Here is a 17,058-nt window from a genome sequence, read left to right on the forward strand (position 1 = left end):
TATGTCATATATAAATATTACATAAGAATCCCCATCCACATTACTGAAAATACAAGTTGATAAAGTTCACAGGGGGCAGGTAGAAGTAACTTCTTATGTCTCGATGCACTGAGAAAACAATGCCAAAATGCACGTGCTTACAATTATAATTAGATAATATTTGGCAGGGTTAAGCACTACCTTCTCTTCCCATTTATCTTTGAGTTGTTCATTTGTGAGTGTGCCAGTTTGACAGCCCCAAAGACAGGGAGCATCTGTTTGCCTATAAAGGAAATATATTTACAACATTCACTTCCACAAACTGCTCCCGAAAGAGTGCTTCAGTCACACACTTGAGGGGCGAACAAGAGGATCAGTAATGTAAAATCCCCTGCACCTCGCCAAGAGTACTAATGAAGCTGCAATTTACCAGTGAAAGGTTGGAACTGTATCAGGTTTTGCAGTCTATTCCTGTTACTAGAAGTGCAACGGGACAACTAGTTCAGGCTTCTGAGTCACTTCCAAGCTTGCAAGTGTTACTGAAACTAATGTAATTTTGTTGGTGACATGCTCAGATTGTTGTTTCATAATCCTTGTCTCTACTTTGAAGTACTTTAAAAACTAAGCAAAGTAATCTGAAGAGCAGGCTGATTGCGGAGCTTTCTGACATTAGCTGTCACAGCCAATCATTTTAGCTGAGAAATTCCCCAGTTTACTAAAAACTGTTCATCAGAACTGTTTAATTTGCGGAATTATTTGGAGTCCTTGGATCAATGTTTGAAGCACCACATAAAGGCTGACACGTGTTTGATGATTCTTAGCCTTCCCTCACAAGCAGCACTCCAAGTTGGAGAGAAGAGCAGTGAATGGCCCAGCCCATGCAGGCTGAGGGAGCTGACCTGTCCCACCACGAGCTGCTACTGGCTCTTCCTGAGTGTGGATCCAGCACATCAGACCCACAGCGTGCACAGCTGCCCCCAATGCTTGCATTAAAACGGGCTGCGGGGTAGCGGCGTTTTGAGGTCGGCTTTCGGGCCGGCCGGGGGCTCAGGCGGAGCGCGGCCGCCCCCTGCTGCCCAGGCTGCAGCATTACGGTACGAGAAAGCTGGCCTTGTGTGACATTGCTCTCGATGCAGAGCTGAATGCTAACGGGAAATACTCCATCTGCTGTTTCTCTTTGTTTTCTCTCACTATAATTTTGACGGTAGTTGTGTGTGTGTATTTGTTTTTTATTTTCCCTTCTCTTTGATGCCATTTGGAAGTAAGTGCTGTTGACCTTTAGTAGGGAAAAGAGTGCAGAAGGTTCAGCTGAACGTGCTGTCTATCACGCACGTGACCAAATTCAGCAGCAAGCTGGGATCAGTCAGGGCATTATGAAAACCATGAGTAAGGCTCTTGCACCGAATGGCTGACTCAGGATCAAACAAATGCATTCTGGCTATATTGGAGGATTGTTTGGGAAAAGTGCCAAAATGGGATTAGGATTTGGACAGGAAATTAGGTTCTATAGTAACCCAGCTACACTTGTAAGCCCTCTGGCTGTTGCAGTGCACTTTGATGCTGGCCTCACTGCAGCTGTTCTCTCTTCCACTACACATGTTGATCTGAGTCACCTGTGTGGTGATGGCAGAGAAGGGCATTCCAGATAGATACCCACAGCTGTGCATCAGTCACATGGCTGCCACTGGCTGGAGCAGGGCATTGCCCTTCAGAGTTATGTGGCTTCTCTGTCACTCAGTCCCATCCCTTAACCAGTAGGTGCTTTCCACATCTAAAGAGCATAAAGTATCCTGCTTCATGGAAATCAGTCTGTTCTTGAAAGGTATTTTACAATATTCCAGTGGGAGAGGTTACATAGTACTGTGGTAATGAGTAATAATGTTATGCTTTCTGGATTCTACATAATAAGTAAGGTACAGGGCTAACTGTGGGCTTCTGCATGTACCAGATAAAATAGCATTAATAAGATTACTGAAAGCTGGTTGAATCAAGTCACTTGTCATGGAAGGGCATGGTGGGTGGAAAACTCACTCATCTGCTGGGCTCACAAAGTAACGAATGCTGGCTTGGAACTGGGTTACTAATGGCATTCTTCAGAGGTGGATACTGAGAGGTATTTAAAATGTGATCGGAGGATTGTCAGAGTATCTTGTTCTAACCTTCAGGTTTTCCTTTTTCTTTAGGTTTCCCCATGAGGGGTCGGGTTGGATCAGAGATGTCCAGAGGTCAGTTCCACCCTAAATTATTCTGAGATTCTGTGATAAAAGAGTGGTGAGGAACAGCTTCACTCAGAATGTTGTTTGAAGGGAGAGGAACTGCAGTCAGCTGTATCCACTTCCTGATGATCAATGAGGTCAACTGCATAAGCAAGATAATATGGTTTACAAGAGGACCGAACATCCTTATTGCAGAGTTTCACTATTAGTCACTGTCTTCATACAGATAATGAGATGTTAATTGCTTGTGTTTTTTTGTTTTGTTTTTGTTTGTTTACTATTTTTACTAGTGCTGTCATTCTGCTCTAAATTTGCATTATGTGGTATGCACATAAGTACCACAAAACCGATATTGGTACTCATCCTCCCAGTAAGAGGGAGGCCAAAACAGAGCAGGGATTGTGGTGTTGTGACACATCTGTTTTGGCTCCTGCTAATCTTCACAAAAGGGCTTGTTAGGTTGGAAGAGGTGGTGGTGCAAAGAGCAAGCAGGGGCCAAGTCAGGGTATTTAAGAAGTGAATGATTTTTCTGCATAGGGTATGGAGCTGCCTATGAGCAGAAACTAATTAGCATTTCAAGAGCCACCTGCATGCACAAAGTCCTTGCTGCAGCAGGAACTACAATAATTCTAACCATTTCTCTTCAACAATTGCAGAGGGATTGCCAGGAATTGCCAGGTCACAGCCTGAACCAGTGGTTAAGCAGCAGGTGAGAAGATGTGGTTAACCCAGGGAGCTCAGGTGCAGGCAAATGCACCTGAATGACTGGAAAGGGTGGAACCCCTCCTCACCCTCATTTAAGGGTTGGCAGCTAAGAGAGCAGTATTTCTCTGGATAGAGATTGAATTTCTCTTGAGCTGGCTCTGGAAATGGGTGAGTTACTTTTCTTTCTTTGTTACCTGCTATTTTTCTATAGTGCCTGCCTCATGTTAGAAGTTGCTGTCATTGCCTTCTTTTGTCATACAATGTAATTTTATTATTGTAGAATTTGTATTTCTAAAGAAAAAGGGAAGAAAGAAATGCTGTCTGGGAAGCTAGTTGTTGGATATGGGAAGAGGGGGGTAAGACAACTGAATGTAGAGGAAAACAAGACAGAGAAGTTCAAAGTACAAAATGGCTGACTGAGGTAGGCTAGAGACAGAACATGTATATAGCAGAGGTCATGTCATTGCTTGTGTTGGATCAGAAGAAAGCGGTGTAGTTGCTGTAAGCCATGTCCTACAATTTAGTAAAGCTATGGAGTTTCGTGTGTCCTGCAGCGATGCATAATGTAGGCTGAATTAGAAATCTGTTTCTGAACCATCTCCTATTCCAAATGCTGTTGGAGCCAATAAGCTGGGTTGAAGAGGTGTATGGGTGGTCTACAGCTAGAGAAATGGGGAATGGTGGTATTTAGAGACAACACTGGGTGTTAGTTCTTTAATGATCTGTGAAGATCAGGGAAGAAGACACGAGGAGATCTATGCAAAAGTATTAATTTCTTCAGTAAAAAAATTCCAGTACAACTGAGAAGGAACTTTATAAAACAACAGCAATAGAAGCCAAGAAAAATAAGTTCTTGCCCTTAGACAGAGGTTTCTTTTGAGGAAAAATCTAGACTCGGGTCTTTTTCCTATTTGGCAACAAATGCCATTTACTCTTTTTCCAAAAGAATGCATGGCTTACGTTTTTCTTTTTGGCTTCCTCAGCCACATACATTTCCCTTTAAAGCGAGTTTTTTAATATCTTTAGTATGCTAAGTGGTTCTTCTGAAAGACAGAAATAATTGCACCCTGCTGTTCACCACATCTGTTTATGAGAAAGAACTTTGTTTTCTGCGTGATCAACTCTGCTTCAGTAAACAACATCAGATGCTTATCATAGAATGGCTAGGAATACTAAGACTGAACTCACAGCAATGCTTTCTTGAATGTTTTAGAGTACTCTTGGAAGCATTCATTTCCGAGTGGATGTTAGTGACCCGAGAAGCGCTATCTTAGATCAGTATCTTGGTTTAACTCAGCTTGTTGTCCACAAGTTGACAAGTCATTTGAATCAAAATGGTTTTTAATTACATTATAGCTTTAGAAATGCTAGAACTCAGAGTTACATCTAAAAGTAAGTCTCTTCCATTTTTCATTTCCTTTGCAGAATTCTCTCACTCAAGCCATCCTAGTGAGTGTATACTTTCAAACTACTCTAAACCGATACTTTGCCAACCTTTTTAGGATTTGTTTAACATTTTGTTTAAAGAGTGATGAGCAGGGACTACCTCTTGCAGCTGCAGTTGTGAATTACAGCTTGCAACTCCACATGCAGAATTATTTTAGATACACACTGATGAAAGAATCAAATCTACCACATTGGGGCAGTGAGCTGCGCACTCACAAGTTAGCACAATAGATATTTTTCTGCTGGGCCTAAGTGTTACTTTGCCTTCTCTGGAGAGCTCTGGAGAGGCACAGTATGATTTCTAGTCCAAATGCCTATTGAATTTACTCATATGAATATACTCATGTCATTAAAAAATGGTATAGTACTGCCTGATGACTGAAAGAAAATACCTGCATTAACTCCAAATGGGACATGAAAGTAGCAAAAAAGAAAAAAAAAAAAAAACAAACAAAAAAACCCACACATTTAGAAAAAGAGGAAAAAAAAAGAAAGGAAAAAGGAAAAGCATTACCAACACAAGCAGTATTTTCACACACGTACACAAAATATATATACATCACTAAAATGAAATTAATGTCTGGTTATTAGATTTTTCATTATTTCCAGCCATAGGCTTCAAAATATTAATGGGAATTATTAAAGACAGACATCTGAAATATTTTCAAAATGTTTTATCACTAGAGGGGGCAAATTGCTCTCACCTCTGTTTGCACCTCAAATAGAGCTTTTATTCTTGCCTGTGAGGAGCCTAAGCATTTGATATTTACAGGTGGTGCATGAAGGAAAATCACACCTGTATTATTTGGTAGGAGTGTGTGGTAGAAAACAATTTTTAAATTAGGGAAAAAGTACTACTTGTACATGAAGTAATTCTGAACTAATACAGAAATGATCCACTGGGAAGGTGACAGCTTAGGTGGTGTAACTGCAGATAATCTTTGTAAAGGTATTTGCTTGGTTTATGGGTTGCTCTGTAACAGAGAGATATTTTCTGCTGCCCTTAATGGGGCCCCATTTTTCCTTGCAGAAACAGTTTCTAAAATCCAGAAGAATCTCACAGTACAGTAGATACGAGCCAAACATTTTTTTGGCTTTAGCCTACTGTTCCGTACTGTGTTCTTTGGTTTTGCTCTGCTGAAGCACGGAATGGTTTCCAAGCTGCAAAGTCTTTCCACAGCCCCCAGATGAGAAAGAATAATCAGATTTTTAAGCTCAATACTGCTTCACGTCAGCTGACTCCACTAGTATATTCCAGAAAGCTTCAGTCAGAAAGCAATACAGAACATGCCTGTAACCCAATTAAATGTCTGTATGTTTGTCAAACTACCCAGATATCTCTGGAAACTGTAAGCACAAAAAGAAGTCAAATCCCCACTCATGCAGTGCACAGGAAACATGCTGAACACCTCAGCTGTGTGTTTCCATACACATAATGAGAAATGAACCTGTGTGTACTGAGAGTATGTCAGTGTATCAATATATCAATACCTACAGTTCTGTCTTATAACGTTATGAAGCCAGAGGAAGCTACTTATTGTTGAGAAAGAAGTTGTAAGAAGTGTCCACTTCACAAAGCTGCAGTGGAAAAGCCAATCTCATGTGGTTTCTTTTGTCCTCAAACATATTTGGAGTGGTATTTGTTAACTCCTGGTATCTCCTTCCATCCCTCTCATATGTTTGTATATAACTGTGAGTGTGGGTTTGATTTTTCAAAATCATTTAAGACTCAGCATTTAAAAGAAAGAACTGAAAGATATAAAGGAGGAAAGAAAAAATGTGAACTATAAAAACTGGCCAAGTATTTTAGCATTAAATATCTCTCCATAGTGACTAGTAAATCAAGCAAATTTTGCAACAATATTAGAAACATTTTACTTAAGTATGGAAATGAAAGAGGATTTTTTTGCCCCTCTGTTCTTCTATCTTCCTCTTTTTCTGCAGAAACTATTTAGTCATATCCAATTCACACGTGATGTGATAATAAGACTTTTAGCATGCCCTTCAATTAAAAGGCTTCACTTAGCCTTAGAGGTGACTCCGGTAATTTTACATTATATGCTATGTTTCTGTCCATCCCCTTTTGAGCTTTGAAGTCCTTCATTTTCTATTAGAGCCTTGTTCTCCTATGGAATGAATTCTGGTTAGAAGCATGACATTTCAAATGAGAGAATGGTTCCTTTTCTCAGGAGAGGTGGTTAAGGTTACAAGGTTGTAGAAAGTAGGCCGTGCTTCTATCAATCATAGATTAGAAGTTCAGGACACAACTACCCAAGTGCCTCAGACAGTTCTTGCTATCCAGCAGTCTTGTCTCCTCTGCATTCTCTGACATATAATCACTTTATCTATTACACACATTATGACTTCTATTGATCAGTGTGAGCAGTTATCTTTACAATTTAGTTTTTTATTAAAAAATAAAATCAGATCACTAATTATGACTTCAGCAATATAGTAGGAGGCACTCACTTACCCTATGACAATGCAGGAGATGGCAGTTCCCAAAAATGCATACGTTAAAATTGATCCTAAGTTACGAAAGAAATGTCTCTGGGGAGGAAAGTTTGGGGGGAAAAAAAAACAAACAGAAGAAATACAGTCAGCAAAAGAACATTAAAACCGAGTTGCATCTAGAAGTGCTATTCCTATTTTTCTTGCTACAGCCCATAGATATAAAATGAAATAGTATGGGCTATAGATGATTTATTTATTTTTTTTTTTTGTCTCTTGGAGTGCCTTTGCAATCCTCTCTTTTATGTGCCTGGCCAAATGCTTCAGGTTCACAGTAAAAGTGTCTGATATAAACTGTATCATGACCTTATTCCTTGAGTAAACAAAGTTTTGATCACTCAGTGTATAAAAAAGAGATAGGCTGCTGCCTACCTGTAGTGTTATTTGTAGTGTTACTGGATTCAAAGTGGCCTCTTCTGAATCTAGCAACATCTGCGAGTTACAAACTGCACAATCAAATCTTTGCACAATGACAGGGAGCAGGCTGTATTTTTTTAACCATTCCTGTCAAGTTCTTACCGTGTAATATAATTGTTAACTGACTTTTTTTCTCTGTTATTGGTCTGGAGGGTCTAAAAGGTAACATTCACACTAAGCCACTTCCATAGTTTAAGACAGAGGCACTTACCTTCTTTAAACTATATCCAGCATGAAATATAATAGGTGGCAGCAAAATATTGAAGAAGATAGAAGGATCAAAAGTCATCTGCCAAAAAGGACAAAAGAGAGGGTAAGAAGCCAGAATGCTATTCTGGGTTCTGTTTTACATACTAATGTGTAGTTCCTTACTGCTCATATATGTAAAATACTATTGAATGTTTAAAGAAGGAAATCGGCTGTGGGAATCTGCTGATTGCTTCTCTAGCATCATTTCCACTGTGCCATTATCTCTGTCCTGTTGCCTACACATCTTTCATCTGTTTTGCAGGAAAAGGGGGTTCCTTTTAACCTCAAAAGCTCAATTAGGTGAAGGTACAGCGGTGATCTCTTTGTGATTCTTGCTCTGTCCCACTGCCTGGCACACCAGCAGGCAACACTTCATACTCCATTGCAGAGTTTGTTATGCTCAGATTACTGAGCAGTGACAACCCCATTCCCAGGTCCTCTCTGAGTGCAGTCTGCCTGAGATCCATCTGGAACCTCTTTATGTGTGAGGGACAAGACAACCTCTGTCTCTTTTGTTTTGTAAGAAGTAAGAATTTCTTGTACTACCTCCTCAGTGTAAAGCTGAAGCTGCTGTATGAGTAATTCACTGCAGGAATAGTTCAGAAGTACTGTTTGTGATGCTGACCAGTTATCTCTGAGCTCACTTGATCGTATCTTTCATAACCTCAATTCACCTTGGCACATGAAATAAAGAGAGAGAAAATACAAAGAAAAGCAGTTGGGAAACACAGGCAATCTTCTGAAGAGGCCCAGTTTTCTGAGCTTCCTAGACCAATTCAACCACAGCCAAGAAATGAAGTTCTGTACAGAGAACAGGGGTTCAAACTTCACCCAAGCAATCTTGTCTTTTGGATGTGTAATCAAACCATACACTGAACTCTATTAAAAGTTTTTAGGAGAGGAAGGTTTCAATTTAAAATGCTGTTGTCTGCTTTCAGATATTCTGTTGATTTTATTACGAAAGTATTTGTGAATTGAGAGTGAAGGTAATACTAACGTTGCTATATGTCAAGGCATAACATTATAGAAGACTTACACCTAGGAGTGAAACAATGACTCAATCTCCAGCTCAGTCTCAATATTTTTATGTGAAGAAGCAGAGTTGTTCTCATCAAAATATGTGGGATCAGCATCCAGACACAAAGTGCTTCTGCAAATTTCTGTAGCTTTTTTTCCCCCTAAGATATTGTACTATATCGTGATAAGAATAAGGAGGGGATTTCCCACTCTTTAAAGGTGTTATATAAGTCCTATTTTAATGAGAGGTAAAGTACCTAGCATTATGAAGATGGTATCAAGTTGGTGGTGATGCTGGCTCTCTAAAACCATATACAGAATAGTGTCCACCAAAATTCCAGAGTGAGGATATTGTTTTCTTCTAAAGTTACTTAAACTCCTCAGGCAGTATCATTTCAAATATGTGCAGTTACCTACGAAACAAGTCCCCAAATGGCTCTGAAGTAATTGTATTCCAAGGTTTTATTTTTGTCATTTGGTGAGTTGGAACTAATTGTGGAACTTGCTATGTAATTTATGGTGACTCTGAAACCTCATCACCTCACGCAGAAATTTATTGAATCAGATGCACTCATAAATTAGAATGCCTGTCTACTTCAGATCATTCAATCACTGGAAACTTCACAGCCATTTGCTAGCAGCTGGATTTTCATGAATAGTGTAATAAATTTTATTTAGAGCTACAGTTAAGATGGTCAGAAGGACACTGGGTCAATATATCTTCTCTGTGAGCAAATAGGGAAAAAAAAAAAAAAAAAAAGCTCCTTAGCTCTTGAAAGCACTGTTCTTTGTCTCTGTTTGAAAAAAAGCATTAGCACTGATAGAATCTCTTAGCCAAATGTTGTACACAGGCTAATGGCTAAATGTCGGTGAATGCATACAGCAGGTTGTATTTGTTTTTTTCCCCTTATTAACACTGTTTGCTTCTGTGCTGCAAATAGACTGAGGTCCAATTTGTTTACAATACCTGGACCATGGATTTGACACCAGATGTCAATGGCTATTTTCTGAGTTGAGTCTGCTTATTTTATCTCGTGACATTGGCAAAATCTTTAATTGATAAAAAGAATATTGTAAAATTTACTTTTGATACTTCAGAAAGCAAGAATGCTTCATAAGACAGGCAAAAGTCTGGAAAACTTCAGAGAAAACTCATGTTTGCACAGCCTGTCAGGTGAATGTTACCTGAGTAACAATCATGATTGTTACTAATAACAATAAGACATTCTTCATTTGCAGATCAGTAGCCAAAGTAGCTTTCTCCTCATTTCACTGTAGCTGTCTTTTCTTTGCAAAGTTCTCAAGGCTTAAATTTCAACTAGTAGAAAATACACTAAATTCTTTAATTTCAGAGAAACTGTATTATTACATGTGAGCCATAGAGCTGGTTCATTATTTCCTCTTTCAGTTAGGTGGAAACTCTGTATATCATCTATCAAAAGCTACAAGGTGAAATATTTAAACTGATTGTCCTGCATTTGTACTTTATGATAATCTTTTTTTGTTATAAATTGTGTTTGTAAGTATTTTGGCCTAGAGTATATGCAGCCTCATTTTATCCTCCATAGAAGAAATACTTAAAGCTTTACTTTTTCCTGGTGCGTTTCTACTTGCATATAGAGAAAACTGATTTCTGCCAGTTGGTAGCAAGCTTTCGGATTGTCCTTCAGCAAGAAACTAACAGAGAGCAACCTAGCTCCACCTGCAGAGAGCTGTCTTCCTGTCCTTTTCTGATCCGGTGTGGGGTCAATGTGTAGCATAAAAAGGGCAATTAGTGTAAAACCTAGGCAAACCAACTTTACCCCTAAGTGAATGGATACAGTCTAAGAGAGGTAGAAAAAGACCAAAACGCCATTGAAAACAGTGTAGCTGAAAAGTTTTCTGTTTTCTATCTCATTCTTTGTTTTCTGAATGCTGTTGCAAATACTGAAGTGTCATGAAACTGGAAAACCATCCAGAGTTCACATAAAGTGAGTTCTTTACCTAATACTATTTTATATACATGAAACATTTGTCCTTTTTTTTTCCCTGCCACAGCCAGAATGCAGCTGTCAGTACACTGTCCAGGTTTGCCTTCAATTTCAGGCTCAGACAGTGACAATGAACAATTTTTAGTCGCCACACTTCAGGTAACTTTCAATAAACAGAGTTCTGCTTCAAGCTGGAAAAGAAAATAACATTTTAATAAGCCTATGTATTGCTCACTGTTCCATCAGCAGCTGTGCTACTTCAGTATCTTTACAAGAGACAGAACACAATTAGAGCAATGGCTTGCAGCTCCTCTGTTCAGATAAAGTGGTATTTTGAGGCTACATGTACTAGATCAATTTAGATTTAGAAGAGTGAGAACTGCCAGAAAATGACTTCTGTCTTCTTGCAGCAGATAGCTTCATTTGATAAACAGGAAGTGAGCGCTCAGCCTTTTTTTCCATCCTGCTTTCTTAGAAGTATAAAGTTGACAAAAATACTTGCTAGCACATAATGTGCTGTTACTTCATGATAGAAAATGAATTAACTTGCAAACTCACAGGCTGACTTTGGAACTAATTCAGCAAACATGTTAAAATATTTCTTCCATAGGCATCAGAAATCTTGAATGAATGTTTTACATTCAAAACAAACTGAAGGATATCTCTCTGTAAGACATGGGGCAGTCTGTTAGTTATGACAGATGTACTTAACAAAGTCATATACTGAAGTCAGAAAGGAATTGCAGCTGAACAAAAACCAGAGTGTGGTGTGATAGTGTTTTCTGTTTTTGTATGTCAGTACTTTTGCCAGTCAGGAAGGCTGCCAGACATTGTTTTTGTCTCCTAAATACAGTCAAATGTCTCCCTCTTTCCTTTTTTACTTATTTCCTTTTCAATAGGGCACTTGCCCTCTTAAAGTGAAAGTGTTAGCAGGCTTGGACCTCTACTGTCATTTAGAGAACCCCACAGTTCTTAGTGAGACTTTTAAGAATCTTCCTGCAAATTGGGACTATGGAAACAGGAATGGGCAATGCCCTGTAAGGGCAACAGGAACTTCTGTGTTAGTCCTCCTCCTTTCCCACAACATAAGACAGCTTCAGTATATACCAAGTTTGACAAAAATGTTCAAATGTAATAGATGAGTACATAACCCTCGGAAACGAAACAGTTGGACTGAGACAAACCTCTCACAACTGGCAGGAAAAAGGATGAAGACTCAGCAAAATCTGGCTAGTGTGACTGCCACAGTACTTTCCTGTCTCCACCCACAGTAGTTCTCAGTTTTCAGTGTCTAGTCTAGTTCTCTCTTACACTATTAGGAGGTTAGCAGCAACTAGAGGCAGGCACACGAGGCAAGGGCTTTGAGCAGATGGTTAAATCCAAACTCTGCAAAGAGGCCCAGTGTATGTTCTAAGCATAAATTAAAAGAAGTAGACAAACAATGATACTTGTTAAAAAGCAAAATAATATACTGAAATACTGTAAAATACATTTGTAGGGGCTTAGGACCTGCATGTGAGTATGTTTAAAGTTTTAGAGGGATTTTGGAAAGTCTCTCTGCACTTGTGAATTTCTTAAGTTGGTGTCCTGTTTTTGAACAGACTAACAGGAGAAGCAGATATTGCGAAGGTGGAGAAAGAATGTACTAAATAAGTAGAATATTTTAATAGTTACATATTGGAAAACTGAAAAGTCCACAATATTGCAAAGGACTCCAAATAAAATAAATAAAGGAAATATCTTGCATAATACAGAACAAAAATAAAATCATTTTTACCTTTTGAAGCATTGCGTTGCCCTGGTGACCATTGACATTGTGACGATTGATCTCTCTTTTGTATTGGTATTCATAGACCTGATTAGTTATATTAATGAGTAGACTGGATGGCCCTGATTTCAGCTTTTCACATTCGTAAACAGTTCCATTTTCAACATCTGATGTTTTTGTTGCATATCGTATAATTAATCCCATTACAAGACCTGGAGAGTAAAAAAAGCCAAAACAAAGAAATTCAGGCAGGTTTAAGCATTTGATGCTGCACAGTTGCTTGGAAAAATTAACTTCCCTGTTCTTGCTCTACTAAAGCTAGAACATTATTTTCTGTGTTTCTGTCTTCACACATGTACACTTAACTCAGTACTTCATGTAGGACCACAAAATATTCTTTCAAAATGATAGTTTCATTAGAACACTGGTGTTGGTTTGCCATGTACTCAGATGTACTCCTATTCTTACAATCCAATTGCTGGAATTGTTCTGTTATAGCAGTTGACTTGCTTAAATACTGTGTTTTCAGTAGATGTTGAGATTGGGGGCATGAGTGCATAACTGAAGTGTTATACTGAGCATAAAAAAATCAGTTGTAATCTTGGTGGTTTTACACACTTCTTTGTAGAGGTGTATTTCTTTCTTTCGGCCCTAGTAGGACCTTGAATAATTACTTCAGGAAAAGTAACTGTTATTTATCTAGATAACATTGCTGGAGATGATTAATTGTGGGAAATAGCTGATAGGAATCTGAAAGATAAATTTTATTACATAGTGCTATGAATGCTGTGGATAAACAAGGTGATCATAAGCACCTGGTCAGGTGTCAGATATTTTCACATTTTCCACTAAGAGAGACCTCTGAACTGTGCGTTTCTGGAATAGACACAATGTAAGCCTATAGATAATAAGAAGAGTTTTCTGTTACAGTAATGTAATTGCACAAAATCACTTGAGGGGAAGAAAATGTTTAAAAATTTAGAGTCAAATTTAGACTAGGAGTCGAGAGGGACTGTTCTTTTTTGTTTTCTTAGAAGGTATTATCTCCTGTGGGCAACTCAAGCTACCTCTGTAAGAATTTTCTGGAACAGAAACAAATGCAAATATTGTTGATCATAGTCATGCAAGATGACCCTTGATTATAAATAAATTTGCAGAAAACGATTGTTTTAAATATATGACAACAGTAGTTGTAATTCTCAGTTAGTATTGATCAGTTCTCTGCAGCTGGCATTCAAAGTCAGCCTTTGGATTTCCTTCTTTTTTTAGTTGTTATCCTTGGAGTTCAGATTTGGATAATACACTGGGCAATGAAACAATACTGAAAATAAGGGGAAATTGTGAGTGTCATCAACAGCATACACATACTTGAGAATTTATATTAGAGCACATTCTAACAGTTGATATCCTTAGGGCATCAATGAGGTCTTGAGGTCCTTTTAGCCTTCAAGAATATTCTGTGATGCTTTAAATGTAAACAAAAACCAGAAAATAAGTTGAGGCTCTTGTTTGTGGTCTGTCAAAACAAGCTACAGTACACAGAGAAACCTGTCCCCCAAGATCCTGGAGAACAAAGTGGTGAACAATAGAATAGTAAGGCTGTGTTCTTTGTTTTTTGCGGATAACTGACTTTTCTATTTGCTGCTGAAACAGAAGAACGTGAGAGTGTCAGTAATTTAAAGAGCAGAACTCCTTGAGATTACTGCATATACTCAATCTATGGTTAAACACTGTTTGGAGAAAACCCTGTGCATAAGTTTCAACTAAAGGTGTTCATTTTTGTTTTTTGGTAAATATAGGAATATTATTGGTGTAAATAGAGCTACGCTTAATGTAGGAACATTGATTTGATTAGAAATCAATTCTTTTCAATGTTTAATGTTTCTAATTAGACTATTTTCAAGTTGTTTTTTTGTTGTTAAAACTGTTCAGCCTAAGGATGCACTTACCTAGGAAGCTTATGCAGGAGGGAAAATGTATATATACTTTAAATAGAATGTGCTATCAGTATGTTGTTAGTGTCTAAGTTGCATCTGTTCAGCATTTTGTGGTAAATTTAAAAACTGCTGAGTTTGTATCTCTGTTCTTTCTTCCTTCTCTTCGTGTTTCACTTTCCCTGTGCCTTCCATTGCTATACCTCTGATGACATGCTGTCTCGATAAGGAATACAGACCCATCCATCATACTGTAGGACACAGTCTGCAAATAAGTGGCAATATTCTGTCACCTGAAGGAAAATTGTTGGCTTCTTGTGCTGCTGTTCACATATCTAGTAAACAGCTCAATGTACTACAGTAAAACAAACTGCAGGGCAGATGTATTATAATACAAAACATATAGAAAAGATAACTATTCTGGTAAAAAAGACACACAAACTGTGTAGGAGAAGATCAGCTGTAGCAAAGTCACTCAGGCTTAGCTGCACTGTGACTCAGGGCAGGACTGACTGTCAGTACTTGGTGCTATGATGATTGCCTGAACTGATTTTTCTCCTGAAGTTGCTGTCAGCTCATCTAACATCTCTGTCATTACCTCATAAATTCCACTTTCTTTTCATGATCTCAGTTTCATAATGCTGAAGATAACAAGCCCATGTTAAAAATTTTGAAGAATAGAAGGGACACAATCAGCTTTCTAGATCACGTGAATGAAAATGTTTCCACGTTTAAAGGCCACCATAAATAATGCAAGCCTAAATAGCCTATTTGCAACCATGAGGATCACTTCCTTTAGTTCATGACTGTTTTAATAATTCAAAAACTCTGTCCTGATGGAGCACTGATCTCTTTACTGATCAAAAGAACATCGTGAGGAGGTTATCTTCATGATGTATAGATAGTGTTCTGGGCAGGCAGCAAAATGGAGCTAGAGCAGATAGCAAAGTGGAAGAAGATAAAACTTTAAATCCCAACTTCTCTGTCTAATGTTTTTCCCTATTTGTATCTCCCACTTTATCAGCTTTCAGCAAATGTCATCAGCTGTACATGGGAAACTACAATAGAAACTAAAGCCATTATAGAAGTCACTCATGCAATTATAACACAAGTTTACAGGTTGACTAGTTCACCTGTCACAGTCTACAAATAGATTGCAATGAAAATACTGCATTATTTTCATGTGGTGTGACACAAATATTCTTCAGAATATGCAACTTTAAGAAGATTGGTTTTGGTATTAGACTGCTTGAAATATTTAACATGCAAAGAATGAGTCAGTCTGGGATTAAGATGAGTTGAGATGAGGTCTCTACAGAGCTGCAGATTTACATTTTCTCTTCCATTTTGACATTTATACATACGTTGCATGTGTGTCATATGGCTGCAGAATAAAAAAATAACTCATGAGAAAAATGAAATGGCAGCAAGAGAGAATGACAGGATAAATGCTTATGCACGTAAGAATTAATACACGTACACATTAGTAGTAAATCTTATTGGTGGGCAATGCAGAAGGTTCTACATGAAACTGATACACAGCATTGCAAAATGGCATAAAAGAAGATTAGAACTAGATAGGCAAATTGAAATTACAGTACAATGACACCATTCAGATATTACTCTGCAGGCATTCTTTGTAGTCTGCTTTTCTAAAGCACTGTGGGGGAAAAAAGAACAAAGTCTCAAAATGGTCTGAACTTCATCAGATAACATGGGTGGATTCATAAAGCTTCTTAGCCTGAAACTTCAGATGTTATACAAAACGTGTGTAAAACAGGCATGTTAAATCATTTATCTGACTGTGGGCATTTGTATTTTAGAAATAGCAAATTCTCTGACTTATGAAGTGTCATTCAGTGGCAGTCTGCCTGCACAGGAACATAACCTGCACATCTTGAGGTTAAACAGCCTGTGGTATTCACTCAACAAGTCAACCTGTAGGTACTGCACAAGAGATATTACATTCTTATTTTACTGCACTTTTAAGGGGGTGATGGCACTTCATTCAGAATGTTTTCTGATCTTTGTCAGCACTTGATCTCAAGTGCTCGGTTGTAAATATGCAACTAGTCCTATGACAAACCAGCACTTGAATTTATACTCACCATAAACCATAGCTCCTCCAGTTTCATGCAGAAAGCGGAATCGGTGGTTTTTAAACAACCAGATGGTTAATATTGTAAGAATGAGCAGAAAGTTAAAGACTAGCAACTCCACAGCTCCCTCATGATAAAACTGATCTTCATCTTTCAGCAATGCATATTTCTTCAACTTCTCCATTTCATTCCCTTTACAGAGAACACACACAATATAAAAGAATGAAAAAAATTACTGAAGAAGGAAGGTGCTATCGCCTTTGGTACAGAAAAGTCCAGACACTGTAGCAATTCACAGCAAGCACATCTGCTTGATTTGCAGCCTCACGGTAAAGCGCCCCAGCTCACAATTCAGCTGGATTCTAGTTACAGCTTCCTGTTTCTGTCTTAAAGCTGTCCTGTCTTATTTTTAATGTTATGGTTGCATCACTGCACTGTGCTTGCTCCAGCTGAAAATACACAAATGTCTGCAAAGCTCAGGCTCTGCCAATTTCCCAGAATTTGTTGTAAAATTTAGTCTGCATTCATAGATTTGAATTTTGAAACACAATCTGAAACCTAAAAATCATATTTGGTTTTTATAGTTTCAGCTGGAAAATCTGACATTAAAAGAATTATGTAGCAACTTTCACTACTTCTTAGAAGTTTTTAAGAGATCTTTCTACTTTCCCTCTTTTAAGTGTAAGCAACATAGAAGGTGGTGCTACATTTTTTTTCAAGAAAATCATGGAATGATTTAGGTTGGAA

The 17,058-nt window shown here is 38.2% G+C and overlaps 1 protein-coding gene across 3 annotated transcripts in view; it reads right to left on the reverse strand.

Annotated features, from left to right (window-relative positions):
* The window catches only part of SLC9A9 (solute carrier family 9 member A9), a 147,799-nt gene extending 131,146 nt beyond the window's left edge, over nucleotides 1–16,653 (reverse strand). For all 3 annotated transcript variants that reach the window (XM_085513024.1, XM_015871485.3, XM_085513025.1), the window contains exons 1-4: nucleotides 16,321–16,653; nucleotides 12,288–12,490; nucleotides 7,486–7,563; nucleotides 6,820–6,896 (exon numbers count right to left, since the gene is read on the reverse strand). In XM_085513024.1, coding sequence (XP_085369150.1) covers nucleotides 6,820–6,896; nucleotides 7,486–7,563; nucleotides 12,288–12,490; nucleotides 16,321–16,495 — 533 coding nt within the window. In that variant the 5' untranslated portion in view covers nucleotides 16,496–16,653. The remainder of the gene's footprint in view (nucleotides 1–6,819; nucleotides 6,897–7,485; nucleotides 7,564–12,287; nucleotides 12,491–16,320) is intronic.
* Between the last annotated feature and the right edge of the window lie 405 nt (nucleotides 16,654–17,058).

Source organism: Coturnix japonica, chromosome 12 (assembly GCF_054131305.1).
Source record: "Coturnix japonica strain WE chromosome 12, WE-NBRP24, whole genome shotgun sequence".
Taxonomy (NCBI): Eukaryota; Metazoa; Chordata; class Aves; order Galliformes; family Phasianidae; genus Coturnix; species Coturnix japonica.